The sequence below is a fragment of the Salvia hispanica genome, chromosome 3 (assembly GCF_029641045.1).
Source record: "Salvia hispanica isolate PSC_SH4W2 chromosome 3, Shi_PSC_v1, whole genome shotgun sequence".
Taxonomy (NCBI): domain Eukaryota; kingdom Viridiplantae; phylum Streptophyta; class Magnoliopsida; order Lamiales; family Lamiaceae; genus Salvia; species Salvia hispanica.
In genome coordinates, this window is record NC_142694.1 from 47,642,064 (window position 1) to 47,669,670 (window position 27,607).

Genomic DNA, 27,607 nt, shown 5'->3' on the forward strand with positions numbered 1-27,607 from the left:
AAATCTAAGTCCGCATGATTTTATAGTTTAGGCCCAAAGTTCAAGGAAATGACCCACAAAATCTAAGTCCGCGTGATTCGCCCGGTCGGGCGAACTGTAAGGCGCAAAATGCCCGGCCGGGCGTTCTTTCTGGAACTCGGCAGAACGCCCGACCGATTTTCAAGGAGCAAAACGCCTGGTCGGATGTTCATTCTGGATTCCTGGCGTCATTTCATAAATCGGCCATAACTCTCTCAACCGGATTCTGATTGAGGCGTGCAAGGTATCCACGCGAAGCCCTTTCGAAGAAGAAGACATTGATAGGCTGATCACCGGTTGAATCCAGCTGTATGTAAAATCCTCGATGCACGGCTTCCATGATAGTATCATCCTTCCCTTCTTGGAAAGGATTCGTCCTCAAATCCGAGCCTTCTCTATTCCTCGCATCCTAGGGAGGCCCACTAGTTTTGTTGGACCCTTGGCATGTCTTCTGTCTCATCCATAGCTCACACCGAAGTGAAGACTCTTGACGTCTAGCAACCGTGGTCATATCAAAAACTTTTATAACAAATAGTCTACTAGTAAAAGGCATGTAGTTTTTACAATAAAAATCCATGACAAAAAACTTTATAATCATCCTCATTAACAAAGTGATGCTATTTGCTAACATGGAGAAGTTTTTTTTGTTTGTTTTTGATTGTAAGTCAAAAGTGCACACTGCTTACGGATGATGCATGCTCGCATAACGCATGTGTATTGATAGTTTTGTAAATAGTTATAATTTAATAAAATATTAATAAATACTTTCATATTAATATTGTTTAATTGTATAATTATAATTGAAATTTAAAATAAAGAAATTATAATTCAAAATATAGCGTTAAAAGAAGAAAAAGAAAATGAAATAACATTTTAAATACTATATACTAGTTCACACGAATAGAAATTAGGTGCAATAACTTTTTTTTAAACTAACTCCAAAAGTTTATTTCAAATCCAACCTCATATTTTATATGAGAGTAACTATAATTTAAAATCTACTTTTTTATAAATCACATAATCAAATTAGAGTTCTCGTTATGCTTTTTGTCTTTATAATTAATCAAGCTTCGATTTTTTTTATTTCTTTATGCATCTTGTTTTTTAAATATATAATATTTGAAATAGAGAAAAATAGAGAATGAAAAATGTTTTCATTTGAAATTAGCATTTCTCAATCCTTGTGTATAACTCACAAAAGATGCATCTAATGGCGGGAGTTTCAGTTAAATTGCATAATTAAACTGTTTAGATATTACAATAGAAATCAATATATGAATATTAATTAATTTCAAATGAATTAATATTAATCAGTATGCAACAATTTAGAAACATGCAACAATTAAACATCATGCATAGTTATCAATTGATCGATTTGATAATTTGGATTGGTTCCTTGATTTAATGATCATTTACAACCAAGAGATCTCGAGTTTTAAATGAAAGTTTTTGGTTGATCATTCACAACCAATAAAGTAGTAGGAGTGTTTTATAAGAATGAGAGGTTTTAGGTTCGATACAACGCTTGTTCTTGATTTGACGTTTTGGCAACGGAACTGGTTGGAAACACAACGTAGGTCTTGTAAGTTGTAACTATTGTAACTGTGGATGAATGACGTCGTGATGTAGAATGATTGACGTCACAAATGATGGAATGATTGGCACTGACAAACGATTTAGAAAGAACTTTTGATAAGTCGGATTAAAGAACTCAATCAATTGAAGATTCGAGAGAACTTATGAAACTTTTGTAATCCAACAATGAGGCCAAGAAACTTATGAAAAAATAAAACTTAAAAATATAAGTAAAAGGGAAATAAATTAGAAAGAAAACCAAAATTAAGTAGAATTAAAGACAGTTAATTTAACTTTCTATCTAATTATCCTACTGACTAGGAAATACTACATAAATAATTAAAGATAAGGACGTTGATGTCATTGTTCGACCTGGCTACACCGAAGTACGCATGCCAAATCCATGGTCACTGGTCAGCAATAACTTCGCGAATGATCGTCGGATGGGTGCCTTTGTACTCGGTATTGAACTGGTCTCTCCAAGTGGTCGGACAGTTCTACCATTGGTACTGGTAGTCATCAGGTCGGCGACCGCAGATATGTGGGGCTGAAAGTCTTGATGACGTCCTTACAAAAATACTTCAGACACTCGCGCCTAGTCGTTATGGCAACTTGAAGATACCCGTCGAACATGTAGACCGCTTCTTCGTAAGCCAACTGCCTAATTGCAATTGTGCACTTCTATAATGGCGATAGTCCAGGTCTGCCACCGGCATCGGGACGCTACTAGAAGTACCCGTAACGTGCCGAAAACGTGTTAAACAATATGTAAGAAAAGTTCTCTAAAACGCCGATGGAAAATCACCGTCCCCCGTCGTGGCTCCTCGGCAAAGTAGTCTGCAAACAGCCGTTCGACAGCCCCAACGTGGTCACAGATGACCGTTTGTCAACGTTGGATCAGTCTAGGGACCCCAGCTGCAGCTCTGCTTGAGCATGTCATTCCTATTTCGAGTAAAAGTTTTTCGGCTATTAATCGAATACCGATGTTTTGCTCGTCACTTCTCACGTGCGAACAACTTGCATCGTGCTCCATTCCTCATCCTCCGCAGGCTACACTATCTTCCCACTAAGCTTTAGGTGGAAAATCTTGGTGTCAGAAGTATAGGACAAGTTACCCCCAACCTTTTTAACCACCATGTTGATATTGGAGTACTTATAATACAAAGATAGTGGTGATATAATGTTTTTTTCCATCTTGTCCACATTGAAAACATTTGATACAAAAAGTAGTACTAGTATGATAAAAAAAAATTCCATTTTTTTGTATTTTTCAATTTCTCATAGTAAATTTATGAATGTAATCTATAATGTCATTAGCTGCCAAAGGGAGTTACATTTGCCAGCCCAGTAAAAAAAGTAAGCAGAAAAAATAACGATCGTCGATAATATCAATCTAGCATTTGGAAAACGAATCAAACATATCCAAATTAAATACTACCTCCATCCCCAAAATTTTGACACAATTTACTATTTTGGTCCGTCCCTGAAAATTTGACACACTTCACTTTTTACCATTTTTGGCAGTGAACCTCATATTCCACTAACGCATTCATACTCACATTTTATTATAAAACTAATACTTTAAAAATATGACTCATATCCCATCAACTTTTTCAACTCACTTTCCATTACATTTCTTAAAACCCGTGTCGAGTCAAAGTGTGTCAAAATTTGGGGGACGAAGGTAGTAATTGACTTTGAATATTAGAGAAACACACACCTTCTCCAACACATTCTACTCTCTAAGCACTTTGCAACAACTCTAATAAATGAACAATAGCCAGAGCATAATTTGTCTTGCGGAAAGAGAATTTTCCTCGATTTGACTTACAGTTTGATTTGTTTTATTGCTTACATTGCAATTTCCATCTTCGTTCACTTTTTATTTCTTCGTTTTATTTCATTTGTCACTGGACAAGTAAAATCAAATTAGACTTGGTAGTAATAATTAGGATACATGTGCTGTTGACAATAGGTTCTCTACCGTTGTCGTGACTGTTAGGAGAATGACATGACCACATAGAAGTGGAGCACTAGGTTTAGCTAAAGCATTTTCACCAGAGCACAAGGTTCAGCCAAAGCTAATCAGCACAATGCTCTAAAGTTGGGAACTCACTTGGGAAGTCAATGGTTAACAAAATCGTCTGCATCTTGCTCATCCAAATACTCCCTCTTTCTCATTTCCTATACCGATCAGTTCACATTTTGCAGAAAGAGTTATTTTGTACGAAGAACAGCAGACCTCGACGACAGAGGGTCAGTTTCTTGGCAATGCATTTATCCTGGTGATAACCTCATTTCATGGTGCTCCAAGAAGTCATTGGTGGTACAGCGCTCGAACACAGAGGTCGAGTACAAGAGCTTTGCTCACGCAGCTTTGAAGATGAGCTGGATGAGTGAACTTTCAAAGCGGTTCCAGTTATATATGGATGGACACTCTAAGCACGATTATCTTAGCTTCCAGCCTTGCTCCACGTTGAGCTGAACGTTCATTTTGTCTGCGATTAAGTTGCAGCCAAGAAAATCAACCTGAAGCATGTGCCCTATTGTAATCAGGTAGCGGATATCTTCACTAAACCGCTAAGGTACCAATTCTTCTCAAGGCTAAGGAACATGTTGATGTATCCCCTTGACCGAATTAAGGGGAAGTGTGATCAGACTCAGGTAAACAAAAGTAGGATGTAAAACAAGCATTGCTTCTAACAACTAAAGTAGGATTGCATCTACAAAAAATATTCCAATCGTGAACCAGCCAACGTATTTCATACAACGCTCTGCCAGAGCAATCATAATCCTCAATAAAAATCTACACTAGCAGAGAGAGTACTCTATATGTTTTACATTACTCATCTGCAGTTTCCATATTTGCACCTTTAAGATGTAAATGTTTTTCTCTTTTCTGAAACTCGGTCAAACCCTTCCCGCTTCCAGTCACTCCAACTTTCCCAAATGGATCATCAGGTGACTTGAATATGCTCTCGCGCTTTCGGCCAGAGAAGAAACCAACCTTTGGGACAGCCAAAATTCAGTAGAGCACATGAAAAATGAGAACCTTACTGAAAAGACATAACATGTGTAAAATGCTTGTCTTGCAGATTGTAAAGTAAGTTTAAGCATTAGTAGTAATATTTAGTGACTAGATTCATATGAGATTACAGCTTGGAGTTTCGAAGGCAAACAAAATATGTGAATGACAGGAAGAAAAAAGAAATAACAGAAAATAAAGTGATTGATGATTCTAGATTCTGTCGCTAAGATAATTCATAGCAGTGTAACTATATGTGCCTAATCTTTTATGAATTATGCCTGTAAGCACATTGAGACATGCAGGGATAAGCAAATCCCAAAAAAATACTAACATAAATACCACTATACCAGCATTGTGCAAGCATCAAAATGTGTGTGTGCAGGTGTTGCATGTGAGTGACAGACAGATCCGGCGTAAAAGGCGGTGCATGCTCATTTTGAAACACAAGAGAGGAAAACACTGCTAGCTTGCAGCAGTATATCAGCAGTCAGAATCCAATTAATGTGAGCAAAACACAAGCACAAGCAGGCACCCAATGTCAACATACCTTTTTAGCTTTGCCTTTAGTGGTCTGGAATTGCTGCCAGGCATTCTGCCTCTTATTTTGTGTGACTTCTTTTGCTTCCATACGCATTTTGGATTTAAACGCATGGATCTTTTTACGCTTTGCAGCTTTCTGCAAAAAAAAAAGAAAGATACAAAACCGAAGTGTACAAGTAAGAACAGAGAATACCATGAAGTGATAAGGGATGGCAATTTTCCACAAACCACATCATGGGTCCTTCCTCAACCGGTCAACCCTAAAGATGGCATAACCCCTATAAAATGGCTGCAAATCCAAACATACCACATCTTCCGAATCATTAGGATCAATATGAAGTTTTGCAGGAATAGTCCAGGCCTCAAATTCCTTGCTAGCAGATTGGACAATCTTCTGTTTAAGGGCTTCTTTTGTAGCCACAGCAATCTTTTCAGCTTCCAGCAAAGGGTCTGCAGTGCCTTCTTGGATAGGTCTCACATTATCAGGATCCACCTGGAATCACCAAACAAAAATCCTAAAATCTTTCACATCAAATTTTCAACTTTCCGATGCAAAAGCTGATGGGTTGATTCACCACATGCAATCTCAAAAATCACAATACTATATAGTGCTACTAAATTTGGGCACCACCTAACATAACTCATGGGGTCGAGGTGTGTGCAATGTGAGATCTGACTGGGTCAGATAATCGGTTGAAACATTTAACAAATTTTAATAGGATGTCTTCCCATTCATGTTATGTGCCAAGGTTAAAAACAACATATTATGTTTTACTCTCCATGATTGATGAAGCTAAGAAGCAACCAGAAACTAGAATTCATAGTTAATTGAGATACCCCCAGCCAACCCCAAGAATAAAGCACCACATGAGAAGGAAGATAAAATATACCTCTTCCTTGTTACCCCATCCCTCATAGCTGACATAATACCCGTTTGCAGTATGAGCCTCAATGGTTGCATCATACCTGAATATTCAATCTAAATCAACCACAAACAAGAGGGAGAAGAGATAAAGAAACTGAAGGATAAAAACATCTTTACTACACAAAACCCAGTAAAAAAAGGACTACGTACCACTCTCCATCTTCGCTCCAGACTGCTTGGACTTTGATGCCAATAGGAAATTTAATACCATTAATAGCAGTAGCTGTTGGGTTCTGCAAGAAATACCAATATAAGTAGTCGCATCAGCATTGCATGCAGTGACACCTAGTAATCACTAATCAGATATAAAATACACTTGTGTTCAATTTGAAAATTGAAATTATAATATGAGAGTAGTTGAAGTGGTGGTTGGGGGGGGGGAAGCTGGCACCTACTGCAAACCAGCATCAGAACCACTCAAAACTGATGGTTCAGGCTATCTGTTGTATTATATAAAACCATGGTTCAACAATAGTAAAGCTGTCATCTGAGATCAGGCATGACCACATTTCAAAATACAGTGACTTCCCATCTTCAAAGATGTCTAACACATATATGTCATAATTGTGTTAGAAATTTTAAATGTAGCTAGGAGCAGCCATAACTTATTGTACAGAATATAAAGAAAACAAAAATACAGTAAACTAAGTTGGAAAAACATGTTTACTTTACTTGAGAAACACAACTCATCAGTATTTTGCAACAAACCTTCAGCATCTGGTCACCCCCCAACCCCTAGTGTCATCATTCAGAGGCGGTAGATCAGTTTTTCTTCATATACTATATATATTAAAAAAAGCAATCGCCACCTGTTGGTCTAAGGAGCCATTACCCCTGTTCCCAGAAGTGTTCTCTTCACAATCATGGTTATGCTTTTCTTTCAGCAGAAAATGACTAACATCTTAAGAAGGTGCCACTATGGGTTTACTGCTTCCTGATATCTACTAGCAACTTAAACATAAATAAGTGGCATGTTAGATGAGAATGTGGAGGAACTGAAAAGCTAATAACCCCCTCCCTTAAACATTGCCCATTTTGCGATTTTAGTTTATTCCTTAAACATTGCCCATTTTGCCATTTTATACCCCATATATTTCACATTTTACTCTCACTAAACAACTTATTTACACAAAAACCAAGCGTGGCCTGAACACCAGCCTAACATTTACGAATTAAATAAAATACCACTATGAACACAAGTACGTATTGGACTAACATCAAAGGTTCTCCCAGAAAGTTGCAGATCAGGAGATGCTTCACCACTGGTCCCAGTAACAAGTTCAGAACTACCATCATTTTGTTTTGCAGTTTCCAGAAGCTCCTCTGTCAATTCAATCACCTTCAGCCACAAATAAACCAAAATTATAATCAGCCAATAATCCTAATACAATTAGTAATAAGATGAAAAAACATGAACTCCAATCCAGTGTGGCACTGTAATAGCTGAAATTCACAAGAGAGAACAGGCTGGCCATCACCACATAGCACACCTGCAATGGAATCAAGACACAAGTGATGGACATCTTGACAAGTCCTAGTGCCTTGTTTCTAAACCCTGACACTTCTGCACACTATGTATGCTTATTTCTTTTAACAAGATGAGATATTCTCACCTTGACAAACCAAAAGGGGAAAAACATCTTTCATGTTCATCTGTCAGAGGTAGTTCCTTGAAACTGCTTGTACGAGCAATAGTAATATTTGAGAAAGAAAGAGAGAGAGAAAATGAAATTAAACTTTCAGGAAAGAAATGACTCTCTAACCTATTACTGCATGTTAATGATCAGTGTTCTTAAACATCTTTAACAGCTAGAACTATGATGATACATGTAATGTTAAACCAACAAAAGAATGGGAGAATCTCATCCTTAGAATGGAGGGATCCACCATCAATGATGAAAGAAAGGAATTTTTCTAAAAAAAAATCACCTCTGCGAGTTCCTTCTCCATGTCCAAAAACTCAGAATTCTTCGGGTCATCATTCAATAGTTTACGTACCTGAGTCATATTAAAGGTGCAAACAGATGATCATATATGCCATATTTGGAACTGGAGTAAAGTAATGTTCAATTTTAAGAGAAACCAAAAATCAAAAGTTAACAATAGTTTAAGGAATGAGAAAATTGTTCATAGGCCTGACATAACTAAAAACAAGATAATGAACAAGTGAACACCATACATACTCCTCCTAATCTGACATAGATACAAAATTAGAAACAAAAAATGAGCAAAACAACAATACAAGATCACCTACACTAGATAAGAAATTTAACGAAATGACTTAATAAAAACATTATTGCCTATGCAGTGAGTGATATCATTTCAAAATCAGAGATACAGATTCTAATAATAAGCTCACCAAAATAATGTAAAAATTTTGTAATTCAGGATTTTGTATTCATCTAGTTAGTAGCTCAATCAAGACTAAGAATTAGTCAATTTCCTCTGCATGGTGTTGTTCATGGTCTTCCAGCTCAAGATTTTACTATTCTTACTATAGGTCCTTTATTATAATCTTACTAACCCTCAGTGGTAAATTGAAAAATGATCCAAAAGTAAAATCCATATTCCTTCTAGGGCTCTTGTTAGATTTAAAGACTAAGGAGAATTCCCAAATTGTACAAAGCTATAACCTCAAATCTTCCTTACCAAATCAGCCAAAAAGAAGTCTTTGAATAATGTACACAAGAACTGAAAAGAAAAGGAAGCACCTGCTGAAGTTGGTCTTCGTAAGTAGAAAGGTTGGCAGCCAATTCTTGGATATTCACCTCTTCGCCTTCCATCTTTTCCTTACAAATTCTACTCAAATTTCTCGGGACGATAATTGAAACGAATCAATCGTAATTCTGCTCAAGACATATATAACAAAAAAATGGGGAATAAACGAAACCCTCGTCAGGGCATGGCGGCAACGGTCGAGTCTCGAGTCTATAATATTTGCTCAGGAAAATATTTAAGTTTCTAAACTTAAACAAAACTTTGATTTTGCATGTTAAATTTAATATTCACATGTAAATTAAACTTAATATATATCATAACTCAACAAATGAAAATGATTTAATTTTGTATAATAAGTTATATGTTGTTTCAATGCCTAAAATGTAACGTTGTTTTAGTTAACTTTTGATAAAAGTCGATTGTCACTTAAGTAAGTTATCAAATTATGTCGGCGTTCAAATATTGATAGGTTATAAAAACAAGAACAAATCAATAATTTAGTACTACATGCAAATGTTAAAGCTGATATGCAAATTTAAAATTTGATAAATTTAGTACTCCCTCCGTTTCTTCATAATTGAGGCGAAACTTTTCGACACGGAGTTTTAAAAAGGAATGTTGGGTGTGTTAAATAAATAGATAAAAAAGTAAGAGAGAGAAAAATGTAGAGAGAATAAAATCTAAAGAGAATAAAGTAGATAGAATAAAGTAAGAGAGAGTAAAATAGGAAAGATAAAAAAGTTATCATATATGGAAATGACTCAACTATGAAGGAACTTCCTGATATGGAAAAATAACTCAACTATGAAGAAACAGAGAGAGTAATTTAGATGAAAATTACTCAATATTTAAAACATCTATCACTTTTTTTAAAATATTCAATTACTTTTTTCTTTATATTTAATAGTATCGATCATATTTTTTATTAACTAAACACATTAAGTAATAGTAACTTCTAAAATCTTGTGTCATCCAAAAAATATCGTCTTGTCTTGGGCGAAGAGTGTAATTCCCAAGCTGTAAAGTTGTGTTGACTAATGTATATGTATCTACGACGTACAACGAATATCGTATTCAAATATAAAATACTTAAAAAATAACTAGAGATTGGACATTCCCTGCAAAAGGAAACAACCTCAACTACTTTGATTCGGATACTATTTGGGATTAAGACTAAAAAGGAAAAATGTCAATTATTTTTTTAATATATTCATTTCGATCCAATATTATTCTAAAATTTGAAATTTCTCAAAATTTTAATCCGATCCAAATCGAAAACACAAAAGAATATGAAATGGATTTTATACATCGATTTGATTGGATATTTGGATTTCAGATATTTTGTTTCACTCTAACTTCTACTCGTTGAGACGAAATTGTTTATGTTTGGGGACTATACATCAATCCATGAGCACTAGTAGATCTGTATCTCGTCTTGCAAATCGAGGAATGCTCTGGGCTGGATCTGTACATGTCAATTAGTTTGTTGTACTTCTTTTGTTATTTTTCCATTTAGTTATTTGATATATTTGAAATATTAAAAAAGTCCACTTTTACACTACATTTTTGCACCCCAATTTTATTTTATAATAACAATCGCAATACAATATATTTTGTAATCTTGCTTAAACTAGAACCATGTCTACTTGAGCTAGATTGACAGGAAAACGATAGCGGTGTGGTTCGATCTTCATTTCCCACCGCTAGCATTTTGGTGTTGGTAGTATAAAATGTTTGTTCTCCCTATCCTATGTTAAGCTCTGAAATTCTCATCGGAAGGATGTGCTAGATGCCCCAGACACGTAAAAGAACTTGGTGTAATTCATCCTCACATGTAAATCTAAATTAAGTAACATGACAAATTTAATTTTCGTTGTAGATTGGTCTTACCTACGCTACATAAAAAGGTGAAACATTTCCATCAAGATGGCTGCTTAATAATAATACAATACTACATATATTTCACCGTTAATTCAATCCTACACGTATTTATTGCATAGTAATTCTTCAACTATAATTGAGTAACTAAAACAGCTCACTAGCCTGAATTAGAAAAACTGAAACCCTCATCAACATTAATCTACTAAGAAATGAATCATGCATCATCCCCAAAGTTGAGAAGCTTCCAAATATCAACGTCAATGGAGAAATCAGCGAAGTCCTCCTTTACATCATCACCTTCATCTTGTTGTTTGTTGCAAGCATCATGAATTAATCCCGTTTCGCCGTCGCCGTTATCAGTGGCTATTTCGAGCAAGTTGCTCCACCACCTCGTGCATTCATCTGCGTCGTGGCTTTGAGATGTATCCGCGGTGACTAGGCCGGGCTCAGGGCGTGGGGATGAGAAGGTCCGAGGTCGGGGGCGCAAGATGTTGCTGCGAGTGATGGATTTCTGGGCTCTGGCCCGACCGGCCTCTGCTGCTGCCCTCTTCTCGATATGGCTGTTCCAGAAGTTCTTGATGTCGTTCGCTGTCCTTCCCGGTAGCCTACCCGCAATCAGGGACCATCTGAAATATCAAGTATACAAATTGAAATATTCTAGTAAAAGATGGAGTGTGAAATATACAATTATACATAATGATTTCTTCCATTTTGGAAGAAAGTGTTAGGAATACAATAAGGAAATAAATTTTTAATGTAACATGTATTGTTTAGCCAGGAAAAGTTTGTTTTAAATGGTGCATCACATGATATTTCTTTCCTAAATCGGATATACTACTAGTACTACTACTATCTAATTATTGGATACCAGAATCATTGAAAAAAAACAGAGATTTTTCAACCTTGCATTTAAGACAATATGAGATCACTAAAGGGCTGTTATCTAACTTGTCGAGCTCCGAACATGCGTGCATTTATGAACATCACATTGTATACTAAATTAACCCTTTTTTATGGTAGAAGTGTGCATAATAATGCAAACCCTCTGATAATTTCTCCTTTCCATGTAACTAATAATCGATGATTGGGGTGTGATATTGCAATTGGCAATTTTAACATTGAAGATTCAAAAAAAATTCGGATACAAGCAAACGACTAAAAATTCTTTTAGTTTCACACAAAGTGCAAAGTTTCAAGGCATTCAAGATTTTTAAAGAGCTGAAAATCAATAGTACGTGTGAAATATTGATAAAATAAATTAAAAGTTGACATCAAATTAACCATGTTTTACATTAATTTTATGGAAAACTTGTATGCAGAGAGAGATAAAAAGTGAGTCGAAAATAAAGAGCAAAGTGCGCATGCCTGTTGCCTAAGAGCTTGTGAAGCCTGACAATGAGATCGACTTCGTCATTCGAAAATTGGCCTCTTTTGATATTAGGCTTCAAATAATTCAACCATCTTAACCTACAACTCTTCCTGCATCTGTTCAGCCCTGATATATATACATTCAAACATAAAACAAATTTGCATTTCACATATATATAGATGTAGTACAGTACTATCTAATTACCTGCTCTAAGAGGAACAAGATGCCACTTCCCTTGGCCATAAGTCTCAATGCATTTCCTAAGGAGAATATCTTCCTCTGGGGTCCACATGCCTTTCCTCACTCCCTCCATTGATTCAATTATCCTCCTCTTCTCTTCAACCAATCTTATATAACTTGGAGCACGTGATGAGAGTGGTAAAGAATTTATGGAGCATCTACCGTATCTGCTCTTCCCGTTCGGTGTTTATGAGTTGCACATATCATCCCAGACCATTTCCGAATTTCTGTTAACTGCTGAAAACGACGTCGCACTCATCTTTCTTTGCTTCGTCCCCCCTTCAAACATTGAACTCTCCGTCACTGAATCCATTTATTGACAAACTACGCGAATCGGTAATGGCTTTGACGGTAAAAATTTGTACCAACGATTTTTGGCCATCAGTGAATTTTACCGACATCATCCATTCGTGTGGATCATACTTTTCCGCCAGCAAAATAATAATGTTTGAAGAACTTATAGATTGTCGAATAATTAAGCTAAGCTAATGAGGTAATTATAATTTAGAAGCTGATAATTTTAGCCAAACAAGTAACTATATTATAGATTTTGCATTGAAGCAACGAGTAATTAAGCACCATACATATATACCTATAGGGTTGCATTTTACTTACTTTCCCTGCATTTTTTTACTTATTTCCAGTGTAGTTTAGCTAGAGATGAGGCTGTTGTTGGTTTCATACAGTTGAAACAAATTCCAACACTCAACGGAAGTAGCCATTGCCGTTGTGCCCCTTGTCCAATTCTTCCTCCCGAACCTCGTTGCGCGATTGCTGTTCCTCTCTACTACATCTGGATAGCATTTCGATGTGCTTTCTTTTCATTCTGCTCTTCAACGACTCTTCCTTCTCATCGACAAAAGACAAGAATCTTCTTATTCGTACAGATGGTGAACTGGCTTGCGCGGAGGATTCTGACAATTTAGGAGAATGCCGCCGGAACTTGCTGCAAATCAAGCAGAAATAGATGAAGACGGCAGCTAAGCAGGTGATTCCACATATTAGGAAAAGCCCCCTGAAGCTCTTCAGGTGAAGTTGATCAGTGTTATCGGAGCTTTTCTGACTGCAAGTTCTTGTATTCAGCCACCTGTCGTGTATCTTTTGAAGTTCGCCACTCTCCGACAGAGATAAAATTGCAGTGGACATGTCCATAGCTAGAGGAGAGTCTCTTGGAAATGCCTACAAAAGGAAGCATGCACAAACCTTACACGATCTAATCAAATGGGAAAGAACGAGACAAGAAGATTTCCATCATATATGTTGCGCAAACTTATAACGAAAACAGTTGGTCATACATCCATGTTTGGAGAAGGATCAGACACCAATTACAAGATCAAGTATCCATAGCTAAATCTAAATGACAATTCGAGTTCCCAAGATGCTAAACCGTACAAAGAACACGTGTATACATACTAGAGCGTTTTCCCGAAAATGTATTCAACTAATGTTCACTTCAAAAACCTTCAAACTTAGGAAAAATTTCATTTATGTCCTGCTTTACAGAATCTGGTGACAGTTATCAGTCAATTTGCCAGAATCTATATTATCCAATACATATTCTAAAATGCTCATTAAGCTCTATGAAGCTAGCAAGGTGTCTCATAAATCAAAACTTTTTTCCAAAATCGAGGGATTTTGAACTGAAAACTTAAGCTGGAGATCCAAACTATAATGAACCCTTATTTGTATGTGCAGAAGGATCAGAAGATTGCTTCTTTCGGAACTCCGGGCAATATTTTTAGTTAGCAACAAGGAATTAAGTACTAGCTCTACAACTTAAATCAATGAAAACAGTTCTAAACCATTTCCATTCTCTTTTTTTTTCGAATTTACCAAATGAATTATTTTGAAAATTTTCTCTGCTAATTGTTAACAATCATGTATGCACGACTCAACCAATTGAACTAGAATGTTTTCTTATATTGACGACAGCTACAAGAATGCAGGCTTCCAAGTTGGCATCAGTTAGTGATATCTTTATGTGACATCAAGGTTAGAAATACTCACAAATCCCCAACCGCTTTTTGTGAACTCTTGTCCAACAGTTTGGAACATGCAGTAGTTTGAGAGGAACAAGTCTACGTATGGACGCTCATCCACGACTGCAGCAACTCTTCCTCTGGTAAGTGCATCTGCATATTCTTCCGGCGAACCGAGAGGGACAAGTCTAGATTTGGCAATGTTGAGCTCGTCGCTTAGATAACTTTCGGCAAAGGACCCCACTTGAAACCCGATATGGTCATTGCTTGTGGTCAAGGACTCAATCCCCCTAATGGTTGGGGCTAATTGTTGAACGGTGAGAATTGAGGTCAAGCTTGCAGTGTAGCTTGATGTAATTATCAAGACCACAAAAAGCCAGAGGATTAAAACCATACGACCAAGAGTACTTGTCGTATTTTCTCCTGAAAATGCAAACAGCCATCGAATGTCAGAGAAAAAAATTATGCTACTGCCAAGATATTAGCCTAAACACTGTTGATACTTACTGTGTGCAAAAAACATAGTTGAAAAGCCAAACCTGCAAGGTGAAGATAGAAGAATACTGAGTGTTTAAACTACCAAATCTCATACAAGTAGAAACAGAACAGAAAAATAAATAAACATAGCTTAGAAGCACGTTCATCGAGGACTCGTGTAAGAAATAGATTGTCTCTCCTAGAGACGATGTTATATTGCTTATAATCTCACCATAAAATTGTGAGGAACTGTTTCTTTGGAGGACCACGAAATTCATCATTTATTCTGTGTTCGAGGATCCAAATCACCACTGCAACAATGAGGAAAAACGCCGCTGTAACAACCCACATCAAGGCACTGAAAGGGCGCATGAAAGCCCAAGGGCTGGAGTTCATTTTCCTGACTGGCGCCACAACAACCAGCCCCGACTCTATATAAGGCTGAGTGAAGTCCACTATCTTGGTACGGTTGGTAACGATTGCTATATCACCAACGACTGCATCAAAGGCCTGCACATAAGCAGTTGTAGAACACAAATTCAAGTTCATTTTCGAGGATACAAAACAGATATTATCAGTTACAGACTACGCTTACATTGGTTGTGATCAGCCTCACGAGCTCTGCATAATTAGGATTCTTGTGTCCATCCCCATATAAGACAAACTTATGAGGGACCGCATATGAAAGCAAGTTTATGGCAGCAAGGAATACATCTATGCAATATCCACCAATCTCATTGGTTTTTTCATCCTCCGAGACAAAAGCTTTGTAACTGACCCTGTTTGGAATTCCAATTTTTAACTGCCTCCCATTATGTGGGAAAACCCACCCTCGTGGCTTGTCCACAGTTTGCCCTGGCCACACCGTGCGGTCTAATTGCTGGCTAGAACTTGAACGATTACGTTCTTTGGTGTAAAGAACCTCTGGAGGCACAACCGAAAGGCCAGAATAGTTAGACCAGTAACCTATTTGCTTGTAACTCCCCCCAACAACATTAAGTATATCAAATGCAGGATGCATTATGGATTTATTATCTACATCAAAGGCAATCGGACCAGTTAAACCTGTCATATTGGTATGTAATATGTTATGAAGCAGTTGACTCCCTCCATCAAATGTGCTTAATGCTCCAAGGTTTAGGGTCCCTCCTCCCAAATGACTCAAGTTTGAGGCATTTGAGAAAGAGATGGTGCCACCATGATCCAGAAACAATTTTACCGCATTAGCAACCATCCAAACAGTATCATAAGCATATAAGCCATAAGGATTGAAGCCAATAGAACCATTGCTTAATCTTTTCCACCTAGACAAGAATTCACTTTTCCTCTTAGAATCTACAGTGTGGGGTCGGAGTGTGAGCGCTCCTTGAATGGATTTAGCGGCTTCTCCAGAAACAGGCCTCGAATCCAACACAGTGGACATCCAAGCAGTAGCAATCCAAACATATCCCTTTCCCATCATGCCAAGTTTATTGGCCAGATCAAAAACTCGAAGTCCAATTATAGAGTAGGCATGCACAACAATCACTCGGGACTCCATCACCGAAACCTCAACTAAAGCATCCCTGATCTCTCTGCGAGTTGCTAAGGCCTCGGGGGGAAGCACTGCTTTGTAAGAGATTTTGCAACGCCTCTCGGCAAGCTTATCCCCTAGAGCTATAATACTTCCACGGCTCTGCTCATCGTCTGTATAAATAGTTACCACCTCTCTGTAACCAAAGTAACTAATCATATCGGCTATGGCTGTCATTTGGAAAAGATCATTTGGTGCTGTTTGTATGAAGTAAGGGTATTGAAGCGATGAAAGGCTGGGGTCCAACGCTGTAAACGACAACATTGGCACATGGAGTTCGTTTGCAATATGTGATAGAATATGTGCCATCCCAGAGGTTTGTGGTCCAATAATTGCAACCTTATTAGTCTCCATGTACTCCAGTCCTGTGTTTAGATTCACATATAATCTTATCTCCGTTATACACTTCCAAAAATTCTTGTCGCAAGAACATAAGAGTAACATTAATTAACTCATAAACACGCTTTCAACCACATATTCATAGAAACTCAAACACACATACTCAGACCAACACAAGCGCATCAATATATGTGGATTGAACATAAGAGAAACATTAATTAACTCATATTCAGCAAGAAGAATAAGGAAAACACGCTTTCATGCACAAATAGTTCATAGAGATTCAGATAAACATACTCACACAAACACACCCTTATCCATACATGTACCTCCAATAATACCAAGGAAGCCACTGAAATTTGAATCGTGATATGAAAGAACAAGTTTTCTTCCTCCAAGAATGGTAGGGTCTGAATTGACATCTTCAACAGCAGCCTCCATTCCAATCTTTGACACGCCTCCATTTATAGTATTGAACGAGAAAATGGCACCTATATTCACATCATCCGGATTCGATTCCTCCTCTGAAAACCCCCCAACACAAAGCAGAGCCAAAAGCACAACCCACAAATTCATCTTCAGTGGTATAAAACCAAATAACTACCAAGCCTAAAACGGAGTCACCATAACAAACCACAAAAACAAGTGCCAAAATTCAAGAATTTTGTTTGAAAAAGCATGTTAGGCCCATTCCACCCAACACAAAGAACTAACTTTTGAGATGGAAATGAAGGAATAATTGACACCGTTTATAGCTATTAAGAATCCTCAAACTGGGGCCATGGCATAGCTAAAATTAGATTCCTGAGAAGTCAGAAACAGTCCACAAAATCACTTTTTTATATAAAAAGAAGGGGCAAGGCTCTACACGAAGAAAAGCATAAACAGAAGCAGAGCGAAAAGGGCATGTGTTTCGACGGGAAAAGGAGAGAATTGGCACATGGTGATGCGGTGAAGAGTGGGATTTGAGTTAATTTTGTTAAATTTGGAGATACTGATGGATTTTGGTGTGCTACTAAACTGAGACTTCAGCTTTTGGCCGCGGGTGCTGCGCGCACTCATCGCTGATGCATGCCCAACTCCCACCAAAAATTTCTCTGTCATGATTCCAGTCCCACTTCATTGCAAGGGGAATGATGAATCATCAACCATCCATTTTTTCAGCGAATGCCGGATTTTTTTTTCTTTCCTTCGTTCTTGCTTTTTGATTAAGAAGCACGTTCTTTTTTTTTTCTAGTGTAAATGTGATTTACGACCATTATCTTTTAATTAATAAATACATCTTTATTTCAAAATTGTCACTTTTGATAAGAACGGTCATTGTAACATCCTTTTCTATTAATTTTTTACAAACTCACAAAAATTTTATATAGTAATATTTTAATAGTGTTTGCTTTTTTTTAAAATTGTTAATGGTAAATTATCAAAAATATTGTTCAAATTTTAGTCTGTCTTTAAAAATTAGTCATTTAAATAATAATAATAATATCCTGAGTGGATCCCTAGGAGAGGGAACCTCCAACTTATCAGTGTTGCCGATCAACGATAGACGAATAGTAGTATTAGGGGATTGATCTCTCTAATTTCGCAAAATTTATTATTATTACCGGTAAAAAATTATCTTTCATCTGTGATTGTGAATAACTGATTTTTTCAATCTTTTCGACCTTACAAATAAAGAGTCATTCTTCGTCAATTTTAGATTCATAAGGGTGCGTGGAAACATGTATTTATTATTCTAAGTTCAACAAAAAATGAAAATCTAGCCCAACATGAAGGAACTCAACAACAACATTAAATATAGGGCAAACCTAAGAATTCATGTGTTGAATATGAAGATTCTTCACTTGAATGACCAGATGACCAGATTTTCCGTACAATGAGTGTGATTTTTGTGTCCAAAAACTGTATTAAAACTGGTAATTCACATTACATGTATAAAAATACATTTATTCATGAAAATTTTAAATCCTACCAAAATTCAGTCCAAATTGGTCTACTATGTCCTTCCTTTATGGAGCAAAAACAATATTTGATCACATATGAGAAGGTAGAAAACGCAGCACCAATAAGTAAAACGTTTTGGTAATTAAACTGCACTTTGACACACCATAATAACAAGTTGCATATGAAAATGACAACACCCTAGGAATCTAGTCATTAGTCATCACAGAAAACAAAATTGTATTATTTCAATAACAAGTTGCATATGAAAATGACAAGAAGCTAAGAACCTAGGTTCGTAGTAATCACAGAAAAAAATTGCATTTTGCAACACTTAATCCATTTCCCAAGAATTCTGTTTTGGCTTCAACAAAAGCAATAGAATGAAAAGAAATGTAAGATCAAATTAAACTGAAAAGAAATTCTTACTCTTAAGTGATTACAAGCATGAAAATCTCAAGTGGCCTTTGCAGAGCTTCATTTGGAACCCACGCAATATCATAATGTCTACAGATAACTGAGAACCTGGACACCGAGTCTCATCAGGGGCCGTCCAAAGGCATAACATGTGTTCGAACTGCATGACTCGATCGATTGCTTATCACCGCGAACATATTCTATGTAAGTGCATCATGCTTGCTCAATCACTGTTAATTCTTGTGCAAATTGGTAGAGGGACGAATAAAGATTTCAGTCTGTTTTCGTGCAGTGTGCATCTGTTCCGTGCTGTGTGCATTGCCGGTAACCCATTGTGCGAAGGAACTCCCGTATCTCATGTGCACTACTGTTGCTTGCTTGTAATAAACGCTCGTCTTCTTCATATATCAGGTATGGCGCTTCACTCTTCTTTCTCGATAGTAATTTTGAAGCGCCCTTTAGGACATGATACTCCCAACCCTGAACGTCTATTTTAAGCAAGAGAACATGCTCAGTGTCTCGGATTACATCATCGAGAGGAATGGACCTTAGTTGAAGTGCAATCTCTTCATTGGACTTGAAAGCCATCTTGGCACCAGCGGCTGAGACTGCACTGTTGTCAAGCCGGCCAACCAACTAATAATTTACATGTAGACAAGAAGGATGTGATTATCAGCAATCAAAGACCACCGAAAACTAGGACTAGGGGTGGGTAGGTAAGGTATACCTTACCGAAACCACCATACCGTATACCTTACCGTAAATACGGTATGTGAAAAAGTCATACCTTTACCTTACCAAAGTTTTCGGTATACCGAACTTTGGTATACCTTATTTTCGGTATGATAAATTTTTATACCGATACCGTACCTCATTTTCGGTATATACCGTACCGAAGTTCGGTATACCTTACTTTTGCGGTATACCTGACTTTCAACATCAATTAAAATAGAAAATTAGAGTTTTTAAAATATTATTTATAATTTATAATTTTAAAAATAAATTAAATATAATTTATTCATAATTATATTTATATTTCACAATAGATTTTATAATTTAAAAATATAATTGTGTTTATATTTTTGTGGTATATACCTTAATTTACGGTATATACCGAATTTCGGTATGTAGCGGTATACTGCGGTATTTGAAAATTCATACCGTTACCTTACCGGAATTTTTCGGTAAGGTATCATACCATACCGAAAGTCACGGTATACCGAAAATTCGGTATTTTTGATATTTTTTTGGTACGATAAGGCCGGTATTTCGGTATTTCGGTATTTTTCCCCAGCCCTAACTAGGACTGACACATGAGTGAAGAAAACTTTATTTATACAATTTTCAGACTTAAACATGGATAGGACAACACTCGGTAAGAAAATTATGTCTTCTATATTCAAAAGAAACAGCTAATCAGGGAAAACAACGCAATTGAAACAGATAGACAGAGGCGCCTCAATACCAAATACTATGATACATCACTCACGAAAACAACTTGCTAAGGAAAAATGATCAGTGTTGTAAGAAATCCCACCTAGCTCAAATATAGCCCCCTCTAAGCCACAAGATGAGCTCCTGATCCTGCTTTTCTCCCAAGCACCTAACCCTGGTTTGGCGCCTGACAACGCCATGGTGCGCTACTAGCTATCTAGTTTCTAATGTCTTTGAAAAAGATGATCGTACAACTATTTAATACTACAAGAGAGTGCTAGTCATAACTGGTGCCCTGAGCCCAACCAATCAGGATTATTGGTCACCACCAAACACAAGGATATGTTGCCCTTAATAACAAATCCATAAGAAACTAAGGTTCATATTAGAGACCACCATTGACAGAGACCCTAACTAAACCCATTGTCTCTCACTTTCTTGCATCCATCTCCACCACACTATATTCTGAACATGCTATGCCAGGAAAAGGATTCACTTTGCTACCACGTCATCTATCTCTTAACATCCAGTCATAGAAGCCATATCTAATTTATCAAACACAGAGTACAACACAATGTAGAGCATCAACAGTGAACACCATAACGGAGGATTGAGCATACATAAAAATCTAACGTGAGACAAGCTTAACATAGATATTCTACAGTTCTCCATAAGAAGTTACCGGTTCAACCTCGTAATTAGTAATTACTCACATAGCAAATCCCTAGATAATTCAGAAACCTACCAAATCTCACAACTTCAGCATATTTAATACACACATGAATAGCGTTAATTACCAATCTAATCCATTCTTAATCCTAAACAAGCTAGCTCTAAATCCAAAGCCTATTGTTACAAAAGCAATCAAACACATTTGACAATTAGAAGAAGAAAAAAACGTAGAATACCTTGTGGAACGTGATGTTGCCGGAGTGATCAGAAGCAGCGGCTTCAAACAGCTCAACCAAATCCCCAACTCGATTGAAATAAATCCCCTCACAAAGCCTCTGCAAATTCTCAAAAACAGGCTCGAACGCCACCACTTTAAACCCCATCACCGCAGCGGCGAAGCTGGCCATCCCCACATTAGCCCCAACGTCGACGAAAATCCCCTGCCGATTGCGCGCCTTCATCTCGCCGAGAAGCTCCTGCACGGTGGCCGATATGTCGGGGCGGCGGAAGGGCTTCCCCTTGAGGATGCGGACGATGTTCTTGTGGGGCTTGTCGGGCAAGGTTCCGAAGTCGGAGAGCGAGTAGAGGAAGGGGAATTTGAGCCCCTCGACGGTGTTGGCCACCACGGGGTGGGCCTGCGGGGCGGCGAGGCAGTCGAAGGGCTTGATGGCTCGATCTGAGAGGGAGTGGTTGGGGGATTTGGGGCTGGGGTTTCGAGTGGGGGTTTGGGAGGAGAGGTAGAGGAATGTGAGGAGGACGAGGGAGGTGGAGATGAAGAGGAGGAGGTTTTTGGGGGTTAGGATTTTGGTGGATTGGGTTCGTCTCCACGCATTCGCCATGAATTGGATCTTGCGCAATCAAACTGGAATCTAATCAATTCGATAGCAGTATCCTCCTAATCTAATCTCAATCCGGTAAAAACAGAATCGGATCATGAACTTCACTCAATTAATTGCGGGGAAAACTCAAGTCATTGAAATGTAGTCGATCTCAGGAGATGCCGGAGTCTACAGTGATTTCCTGCTCGTGATTCAAATCAAGCTTCGAAATGGATTATTATGCCTTGTTTGGTAGGGGTGATAATTCATCTAGGAACAAATTTTATGAACAAACATTTTTGTTCATAAACAAACATTTTTGTTCATAAAATTTCATTCCCTTACATAGTTATCAACTCTATCAAACATGACTTAGTATTTTTGGACTTCCATATAACTAATTTAATATGTATGTCTATCTTTCAGTTTGATCTAATAAAGATTAAAGTTTGGCCTAAAGTGTATTTATTTTGTTATGTAAATAAGTGTAGATACCATATGAGATATTCTATTTAATGAGGGACCGAATAGAAAATAAAGAAATTTATATTTAATATAAATATAAGTTAGAGTTATGGTCCACATACGTCAGAAGAACATTCGATGTCTCTGTATTCTCTCGGCAAACTATTGCGAAGAATGTCTCTGATCGTTTAGAAGATCCATAGCCGCTGCAAAGCAATTCCACCGTTCAATTCTAGATGGATCAAGGTACGCTTTCGCTTTACAGTTTATGCTCCTTCTCCATCGTTCTCGGTTAATCATCATAGAGAGTTTTATATAATTGTTCACTCAATTATTCCAACAATTTGCAGCATTGGATAGGCTCGCGCTCATGCGCAATCATGATACTCCGTTAGATGTGATGGTCTTGTTGGTATAGCACAATGACACATATTTAGGTATACCAAAAGTGTATGAAGCTAGTGTAGTAAATAGCTATGGACAAAGGGGTTTTTATTTTGTAGAGATCAGATCACTCGGGATTCACTAATTACCGAGATTTCTTTTATTGATTGATCTTTGAGATGGCTAATTTCAGAAGTTACAAATCAAGTACAAAGCAATCACTGACAAGATTACAAGATTACAAATACTCTAAGTATAGAGGTTATAAATCAGAAACCCTAGCTACCGGTCAAGCCTTCCACCAGGCTAGACCCTCAAGCTTGATCTGATTAAGCTCCTGCACACTAAGTAGAAGTATTAGTAATAGAAACAAGATCCCTAAGGATCTAAACAACAAACAGAAGACTAAGCAACCAAGCAAGAATAGTAAGGATATGGCTCAGGTCACAACAGTGACTGCACTAGTCCAAGGACCTCCCCACACGCTTCTACCACAATTCACAAAATGAGAACCAATCGAATGAACTCAGGGACCAGAAACCTCAGTTTCACCGAGTGCACAACCACGTAGCCTCCTCAACACATGGATCACCTCCAATCTCTTGAAACGCAGCTTCTCAACATTGAAAACCTCCAATCACAACAAGATCCAACACAGGACACTCAAGAACTCACTACACTCAAGATCTAAACCGATGAACCTCTCTAGAACCGAGAATCAACGGTGGAAACAAAAGATCGGAGAAGATCGCTAGCGAATAAGGCCGGAATCTTAGAGGAGAGAAGACGGAGCAGTTTTACAAGAGAGAGAAACGCCTGGATTGGAATGAGAGTGTAACCGAAGAGTCTAGAGACTCATAACAAACACACACATTTAATCCAACGGTCAAAGAGCACGATCCATGTGAAGCTGCTACGTGGCTAGCATCGGCACCACCAAAATAAGTGACGGGCCTGCACAGAACGGGCCGAACTTATTATTGACATTGGGCCACATATTAATTAAATGAGGCAAGCCCAATAAAATTAATATACAAGTCCAATACACAAATAGTCCACATAATATTCGACATATTTTTTACGTGATATCAAATTCATATGTGACATATCACATTGACTTCATAATATGTGCAAAGCTATTTCATTTCTCAACTCGTTTGTATTCTTCTACCTGAGCGAAAAATCTCAAGTCACATGGCCAGTGGCTTACCAAGTGTAAAACATATATCACCCTAACTTCAGGCAATGACTACAAAGGTTGACAGAATCACAGAAACTACTGCAAAAGTTAGGGAATTGATAAATTCAAAGGAAGTCTTTGCTCGTCGTCGAAGTGGATGGTATGTTGTTCAGTATTTCCCCAAATAACTGGTGTTTAGCTCAGACGTATAGCTCATAACTCAATCATAAGAGTATGAATCTTATGTAGTAAATCTTCATTTTCATTTTCATACCTGACAAGGGCGGTGTTGAGCTCAGACGTGATATCAATGTGAATCTTATGCTGTAACTATTTTCTGCATTTTAACTTTAGTTTTCTTGGAGTATTATTTTCATGCATTAATACTTGTATTCCGAATCTCAATACTATAAAATTTTCCATCAGATTCTCATACTAAGACAGCAAGTCCAGTTCTTAAATTGTAAAGATTGGCGAAGAATTGATGCAATTCTATCCTTGAATTTCCTACTAAATCATAGCAAGAGCAAGAAATTTGAAGAAACCAGAGCAAGAATATGAAGAAAAGTGACGCCTTTCCACTCAAATACCAAGACAAAAAAGTACTTATTCATACACAAATTGCATAGTTTCTACTGAGACGAAGAAATAGATGTTCAACAAAATATCCAAATCAGAAGTTTTTGATCTAGTTGGTAATGGAAGCTAGAATAATGAATTACAACTCCTTATGTACCAAATTTTACACATACAGCATAGATATCCCAAAGGAACCACCATCCAGTCAACATACATTAAAACCAAAATCTCAAAGTAGATCTCCTTATTCAGCTATTCCATCAAAAAACAAAAAATGTTACAATCCAACCTCCAATTAGGGACATGAAACAGGCCGCAAAATTCTCTTCATATGCCCATATGGAAACAATGCCGGCTCACATAAAATCATAGTCATCATAACCATCATAACCATCAACCACCACAGCATCATCTTCTTGTTTGCCAACATGCAATTGTTTCTTCTTTCCAACTGTAAGCAAAATATATAACTTGTCATAAAACTACTATCACGACAATTCGACAAACCAAATTCGCTAATGCAGGATGCAACTGAAAGTGACAAACCTGTCTTCTTTTTGCTTGCATTGGCTTCTTTTTCAGCTTTTATCTTTTCGTTTGCGATTGCAGTAATGGATGAGGCAACTTCTTTGGCGTCTGCTCCTTTCAATGAAGTCAATGACAACCTCATAACAGACTTGAGCAGACCAATGTAGTGATAGCTTTTCTGTAACACAGAAAATGTATAGGTCATCACACTTCTATACAACAAATGCAAAATAAAGCGGTATAGTGAGGCAAATATCACGAACCTCATATGGACGAAGTTTATGAGAGATGAGTTCAGCATATTCCAAAAAGTCGCTCTCGCTGTTTGGAATAAAATTATCCAGAGTCTTTTCATCACCCTTCTTGGAAAACAATTCTGTAGTAGCCTTAAAATCAGCTTCCTCAACAAGCCTGTAGAAACAAAGCACGTGTATTGATAGATACTCGGGTTTTTGGCTTTAAAAACCAAAAACTTTCACCGAATTCCGGTTTTTCCCACGAACTATGAGATTGGTTTTTAAAACCACGAACTTTCACATCGTTTGCTATTTCCCAACCCGACCCGAATAACACATTTCCAGTGCAGAAGCTGTCCAACGTGGACAGTCGCAAAAATGAGATGGACGTCGGTTTTATGACCCTTAAATGACGTTGTTTTACCCTAAATCACAATTAAAACACTTAAATGATCAAAATCAATCAAAATCTCGTAAACCCTAAACGAAATCGTCAGATTCGAATTCAGTCAGATTTTGTTCATCTTCATTTCGAATTCAGTCGTTCCTCAGGTAGGCGAATCAATTTTGGGTGTTAGGGTTTCATCTTCAGAATCGTCATCACAAATCGTCCGCACAAATCGTTCTCAAATGTGTTATTCGGGTCGGGTTGGAAAATAGCAAACGATGTGAAAGTTCGTGGTTTTAAAAACCAATCTCATAGTTCGTGGGAAAAACCAAAATTCGGTGAAAGTTTTTGGTTTTTAAATCCAAAAACCCTAGATACTCCATGTTATTTACTTAAGTTAATGAAAAATATTTATTTGCATTGTTATAAAACTGTGACTGCAGATGATGGAAGTTCAGTGACTGGTTCTTTCGGAGTTCAATGATGTCAACCACCCCACCCCCACAACTCCAAGAACTAAAAATAGAAACTCTAGTATGAAATATGAGCCAAAATGAATGACAGGACGTATTACTTCAATTTTGATAGCACGAGAATGAAGATGACCGAAAAATTCAAATGTAAAGCATAAGACTACCTCTGCTGCCGAAGTTTTTCTTCTAAAGGATCTAAAGGCACCTCTTTTATGGCTTCAACAGCTTTCACATTCTTTTCTTCTGCTTTTGATGCAGTCTTTTTAACAGCCTTTTGAGGAGGTGGCAGCGGCTGACGACATAAATTTGGATAATGGTAAGTACGATAACATACAGAAAATTAAGAGCAGCAAAGCAACCAAATAGTGCTTAGCATACCTCCGCAGGCTCCTCTTCATCTTCCCAAGAATCCTTGATACCATCTTCATCCAAATCCTCATCATCCCAATTGCTCTTCAGCAGCTCCTTTTTGCTTAAGAGATCTGGAACAGGCTCATCTTCTGATACACAAAAGGGTCATTACATTAAGATATTGGAAAAGTAACAGAGGCAAACCAAGATACATTCATTACTCAACAAAAAACAAAAAAGGCAAGAAGAGATGTTTAGGGTGCAATCTAGTTGTGCAAGCGAACAAACATCTTGTTATTATCCAGTCAGAGTGATCCATATTGACTCAGAGATACAAGTCTTGAGATATTCAGTGACCAGTTTCAGCAAGAACAATCGGTATCTAAAGTCAAACTGTCACAATTGACATTTATTAGAAATCACAGAAGATCTAACCATGCCAAGATGATGAGATCCTCAACCCAACTTTTTGGTAATTTTACCATGAATTCCGAGAACTGGAACTTTGCTACTGATGAAACTAGTATAATAACTAATTCAAATATCAAAAGTGATTATCAGAAGCCAAAATCATATGATGAAAGCTGTTGATAAAATAGCTAACAGAGAGAAAGAATGTTAATTCAGTTATAGCAAATCTAGAGTGAGAGATGAACCACTTAAACCCAATTTACACAAGCCAAAGCCATCGATCAATTAGGGTACAGAAACGAGTTGTATAACAAAGAAAATAGTAGAATTCAACAACCACCCTAAAATCGATCGAGGCAATTGAAAAAAGAAATGGACATACCCCAATCCTCCATGTAGTTCCGCTGCAAAACTCTTCAACTTTCGATAACTCCTCTCTATAACAGACCAATTTAGAATACAGTGAAGCAATTACTTGAGAATCGCATCAATTAACAAAAAATATACTCACAAACCATCAATCAAAGAGTCCAAGAGAGTGGGGAGGATGTGGTGGAGTTATTATTAGGGTTAAGCAAATGGCGGTTGATTCTCTCTCCTGTTATCCCATATATTTAGTGAGGTTTATTAGATTTGTTTTTTCCTTTTTCGCTCTTTCAGTCATT

General features: G+C 37.3%; 5 protein-coding genes and 1 long non-coding RNA gene across 8 annotated transcripts; 1 reads left to right on the plus strand and 5 right to left on the minus strand.

Annotated features, from left to right (window-relative positions):
- Nucleotides 1-4,275: 4,275 nt before the first annotated feature.
- On the minus strand, nt 4,276-9,021 carry LOC125209022 (uncharacterized). 2 transcript variants are annotated; one of them, XM_048108602.2, is made up of 9 exons: nt 8,798-8,868; nt 8,016-8,084; nt 7,700-7,762; nt 7,303-7,425; nt 6,237-6,319; nt 6,052-6,127; nt 5,469-5,654; nt 5,169-5,297; nt 4,276-4,600 (listed from the first exon to the last, which is right to left on the minus strand). In XM_048108602.2, exons 3-9 carry the CDS (start codon nt 7,724-7,726, stop codon nt 4,436-4,438), a joined length of 789 nt encoding a protein of 262 aa, XP_047964559.1. In that variant the 5' UTR covers nt 7,727-7,762; nt 8,016-8,084; nt 8,798-8,868; the 3' UTR covers nt 4,276-4,435. The 2 variants fall into 2 exon arrangements, with proteins under 2 accessions (XP_047964559.1, XP_047964555.1); XM_048108598.2 differs by lacking the exon at nt 7,700-7,762 and having other exon boundaries at nt 8,798-9,021.
- A 1,717-nt stretch (nt 9,022-10,738) lies between these two features.
- LOC125213542 (transcription factor MYB90-like) lies at nt 10,739-12,673 on the minus strand. Its single transcript, XM_048114143.2, has 3 exons — nt 12,259-12,673; nt 12,051-12,180; nt 10,739-11,311 (listed from the first exon to the last, which is right to left on the minus strand). The coding sequence occupies exons 1-3, from the start codon at nt 12,365-12,367 to the stop codon at nt 10,900-10,902; spliced, it is 651 nt and encodes a 216-aa protein (XP_047970100.1). The 5' UTR covers nt 12,368-12,673; the 3' UTR covers nt 10,739-10,899.
- A 139-nt stretch (nt 12,674-12,812) lies between these two features.
- On the minus strand, nt 12,813-17,907 carry LOC125213541 (glutamate receptor 3.2). Its single transcript, XM_048114142.2, has 6 exons — nt 16,992-17,907; nt 15,346-16,688; nt 14,983-15,260; nt 14,781-14,812; nt 14,302-14,696; nt 12,813-13,473 (listed from the first exon to the last, which is right to left on the minus strand). Exons 1-6 carry the CDS (start codon nt 17,236-17,238, stop codon nt 13,000-13,002), a joined length of 2,769 nt encoding a protein of 922 aa, XP_047970099.1. The 5' UTR covers nt 17,239-17,907; the 3' UTR covers nt 12,813-12,999.
- Nucleotides 17,908-18,829: 922 nt separating this feature from the next.
- On the minus strand, nt 18,830-22,150 carry LOC125208872 (FkbM family methyltransferase). Its single transcript, XM_048108369.2, has 2 exons — nt 21,366-22,150; nt 18,830-19,659 (listed from the first exon to the last, which is right to left on the minus strand). The coding sequence occupies exons 1-2, from the start codon at nt 21,966-21,968 to the stop codon at nt 19,297-19,299; spliced, it is 966 nt and encodes a 321-aa protein (XP_047964326.1). The 5' UTR covers nt 21,969-22,150; the 3' UTR covers nt 18,830-19,296.
- A 162-nt stretch (nt 22,151-22,312) lies between these two features.
- On the plus strand, nt 22,313-22,959 carry LOC148930988 (uncharacterized). The gene is made up of 2 exons (XR_016136509.1): nt 22,313-22,658; nt 22,763-22,959. It is a non-coding gene; the product is annotated as an uncharacterized LOC148930988 (long non-coding RNA).
- A 1,666-nt stretch (nt 22,960-24,625) lies between these two features.
- On the minus strand, nt 24,626-27,607 carry LOC125214689 (uncharacterized). Of its 2 annotated transcripts, none has more exons than XM_048115813.2 (7): nt 27,458-27,607; nt 27,325-27,379; nt 26,559-26,680; nt 26,345-26,472; nt 25,347-25,494; nt 25,102-25,261; nt 24,626-25,006 (listed from the first exon to the last, which is right to left on the minus strand). In XM_048115813.2, the coding sequence occupies exons 2-7, from the start codon at nt 27,335-27,337 to the stop codon at nt 24,912-24,914; spliced, it is 666 nt and encodes a 221-aa protein (XP_047971770.1). In that variant the 5' UTR covers nt 27,338-27,379; nt 27,458-27,607; the 3' UTR covers nt 24,626-24,911. The 2 variants fall into 2 exon arrangements, with proteins under 2 accessions (XP_047971770.1, XP_047971771.1); XM_048115814.2 differs by having other exon boundaries at nt 27,454-27,584.

Coding starts and splice junctions, on each gene's coding strand:
- LOC125209022 (XM_048108598.2), bottom strand. CDS start 8,869: ATGGAAGGCGAAGAGGTGAATATCCAAGAATTGGCTGCCAACCTTTCT. Junction 8,085..8,797: donor ACGAAGACCAACTTCAGCAG/GTGCTTCCTTTT, acceptor AATATGACTCAG/GTACGTAAACTATTGAATGA. Junction 5,655..6,051: donor GATGGGGTAACAAGGAAGAG/GTATATTTTATC, acceptor TGGTGATTCCAG/GTGGATCCTGATAATGTGAG.
- LOC125213542 (XM_048114143.2), bottom strand. CDS start 12,367: ATGGAGGGAGTGAGGAAAGGCATGTGGACCCCAGAGGAAGATATTCTC. Junction 12,181..12,258: donor TCTTGTTCCTCTTAGAGCAG/GTAATTAGATAG, acceptor TATATATATCAG/GGCTGAACAGATGCAGGAAG. Junction 11,312..12,050: donor CACAAGCTCTTAGGCAACAG/GCATGCGCACTT, acceptor TTGATATTTCAG/ATGGTCCCTGATTGCGGGTA.
- LOC125213541 (XM_048114142.2), bottom strand. CDS start 17,238: ATGAATTTGTGGGTTGTGCTTTTGGCTCTGCTTTGTGTTGGGGGGTTT. Junction 15,261..15,345: donor TGAGGCTGATCACAACCAAT/GTAAGCGTAGTC, acceptor GCTTATGTGCAG/GCCTTTGATGCAGTCGTTGG. Junction 14,813..14,982: donor CAGTTCCTCACAATTTTATG/GTGAGATTATAA, acceptor TTCACCTTGCAG/GTTTGGCTTTTCAACTATGT.
- LOC125208872 (XM_048108369.2), bottom strand. CDS start 21,968: ATGGCGAATGCGTGGAGACGAACCCAATCCACCAAAATCCTAACCCCC. Junction 19,660..21,365: donor GCAACATCACGTTCCACAAG/GTATTCTACGTT, acceptor GTAAATTATTAG/TTGGTTGGCCGGCTTGACAA.
- LOC125214689 (XM_048115813.2), bottom strand. Junction 25,262..25,346: donor ATAAACTTCGTCCATATGAG/GTTCGTGATATT, acceptor TCTGTGTTACAG/AAAAGCTATCACTACATTGG. Junction 25,007..25,101: donor TGCAAGCAAAAAGAAGACAG/GTTTGTCACTTT, acceptor TTTTGCTTACAG/TTGGAAAGAAGAAACAATTG.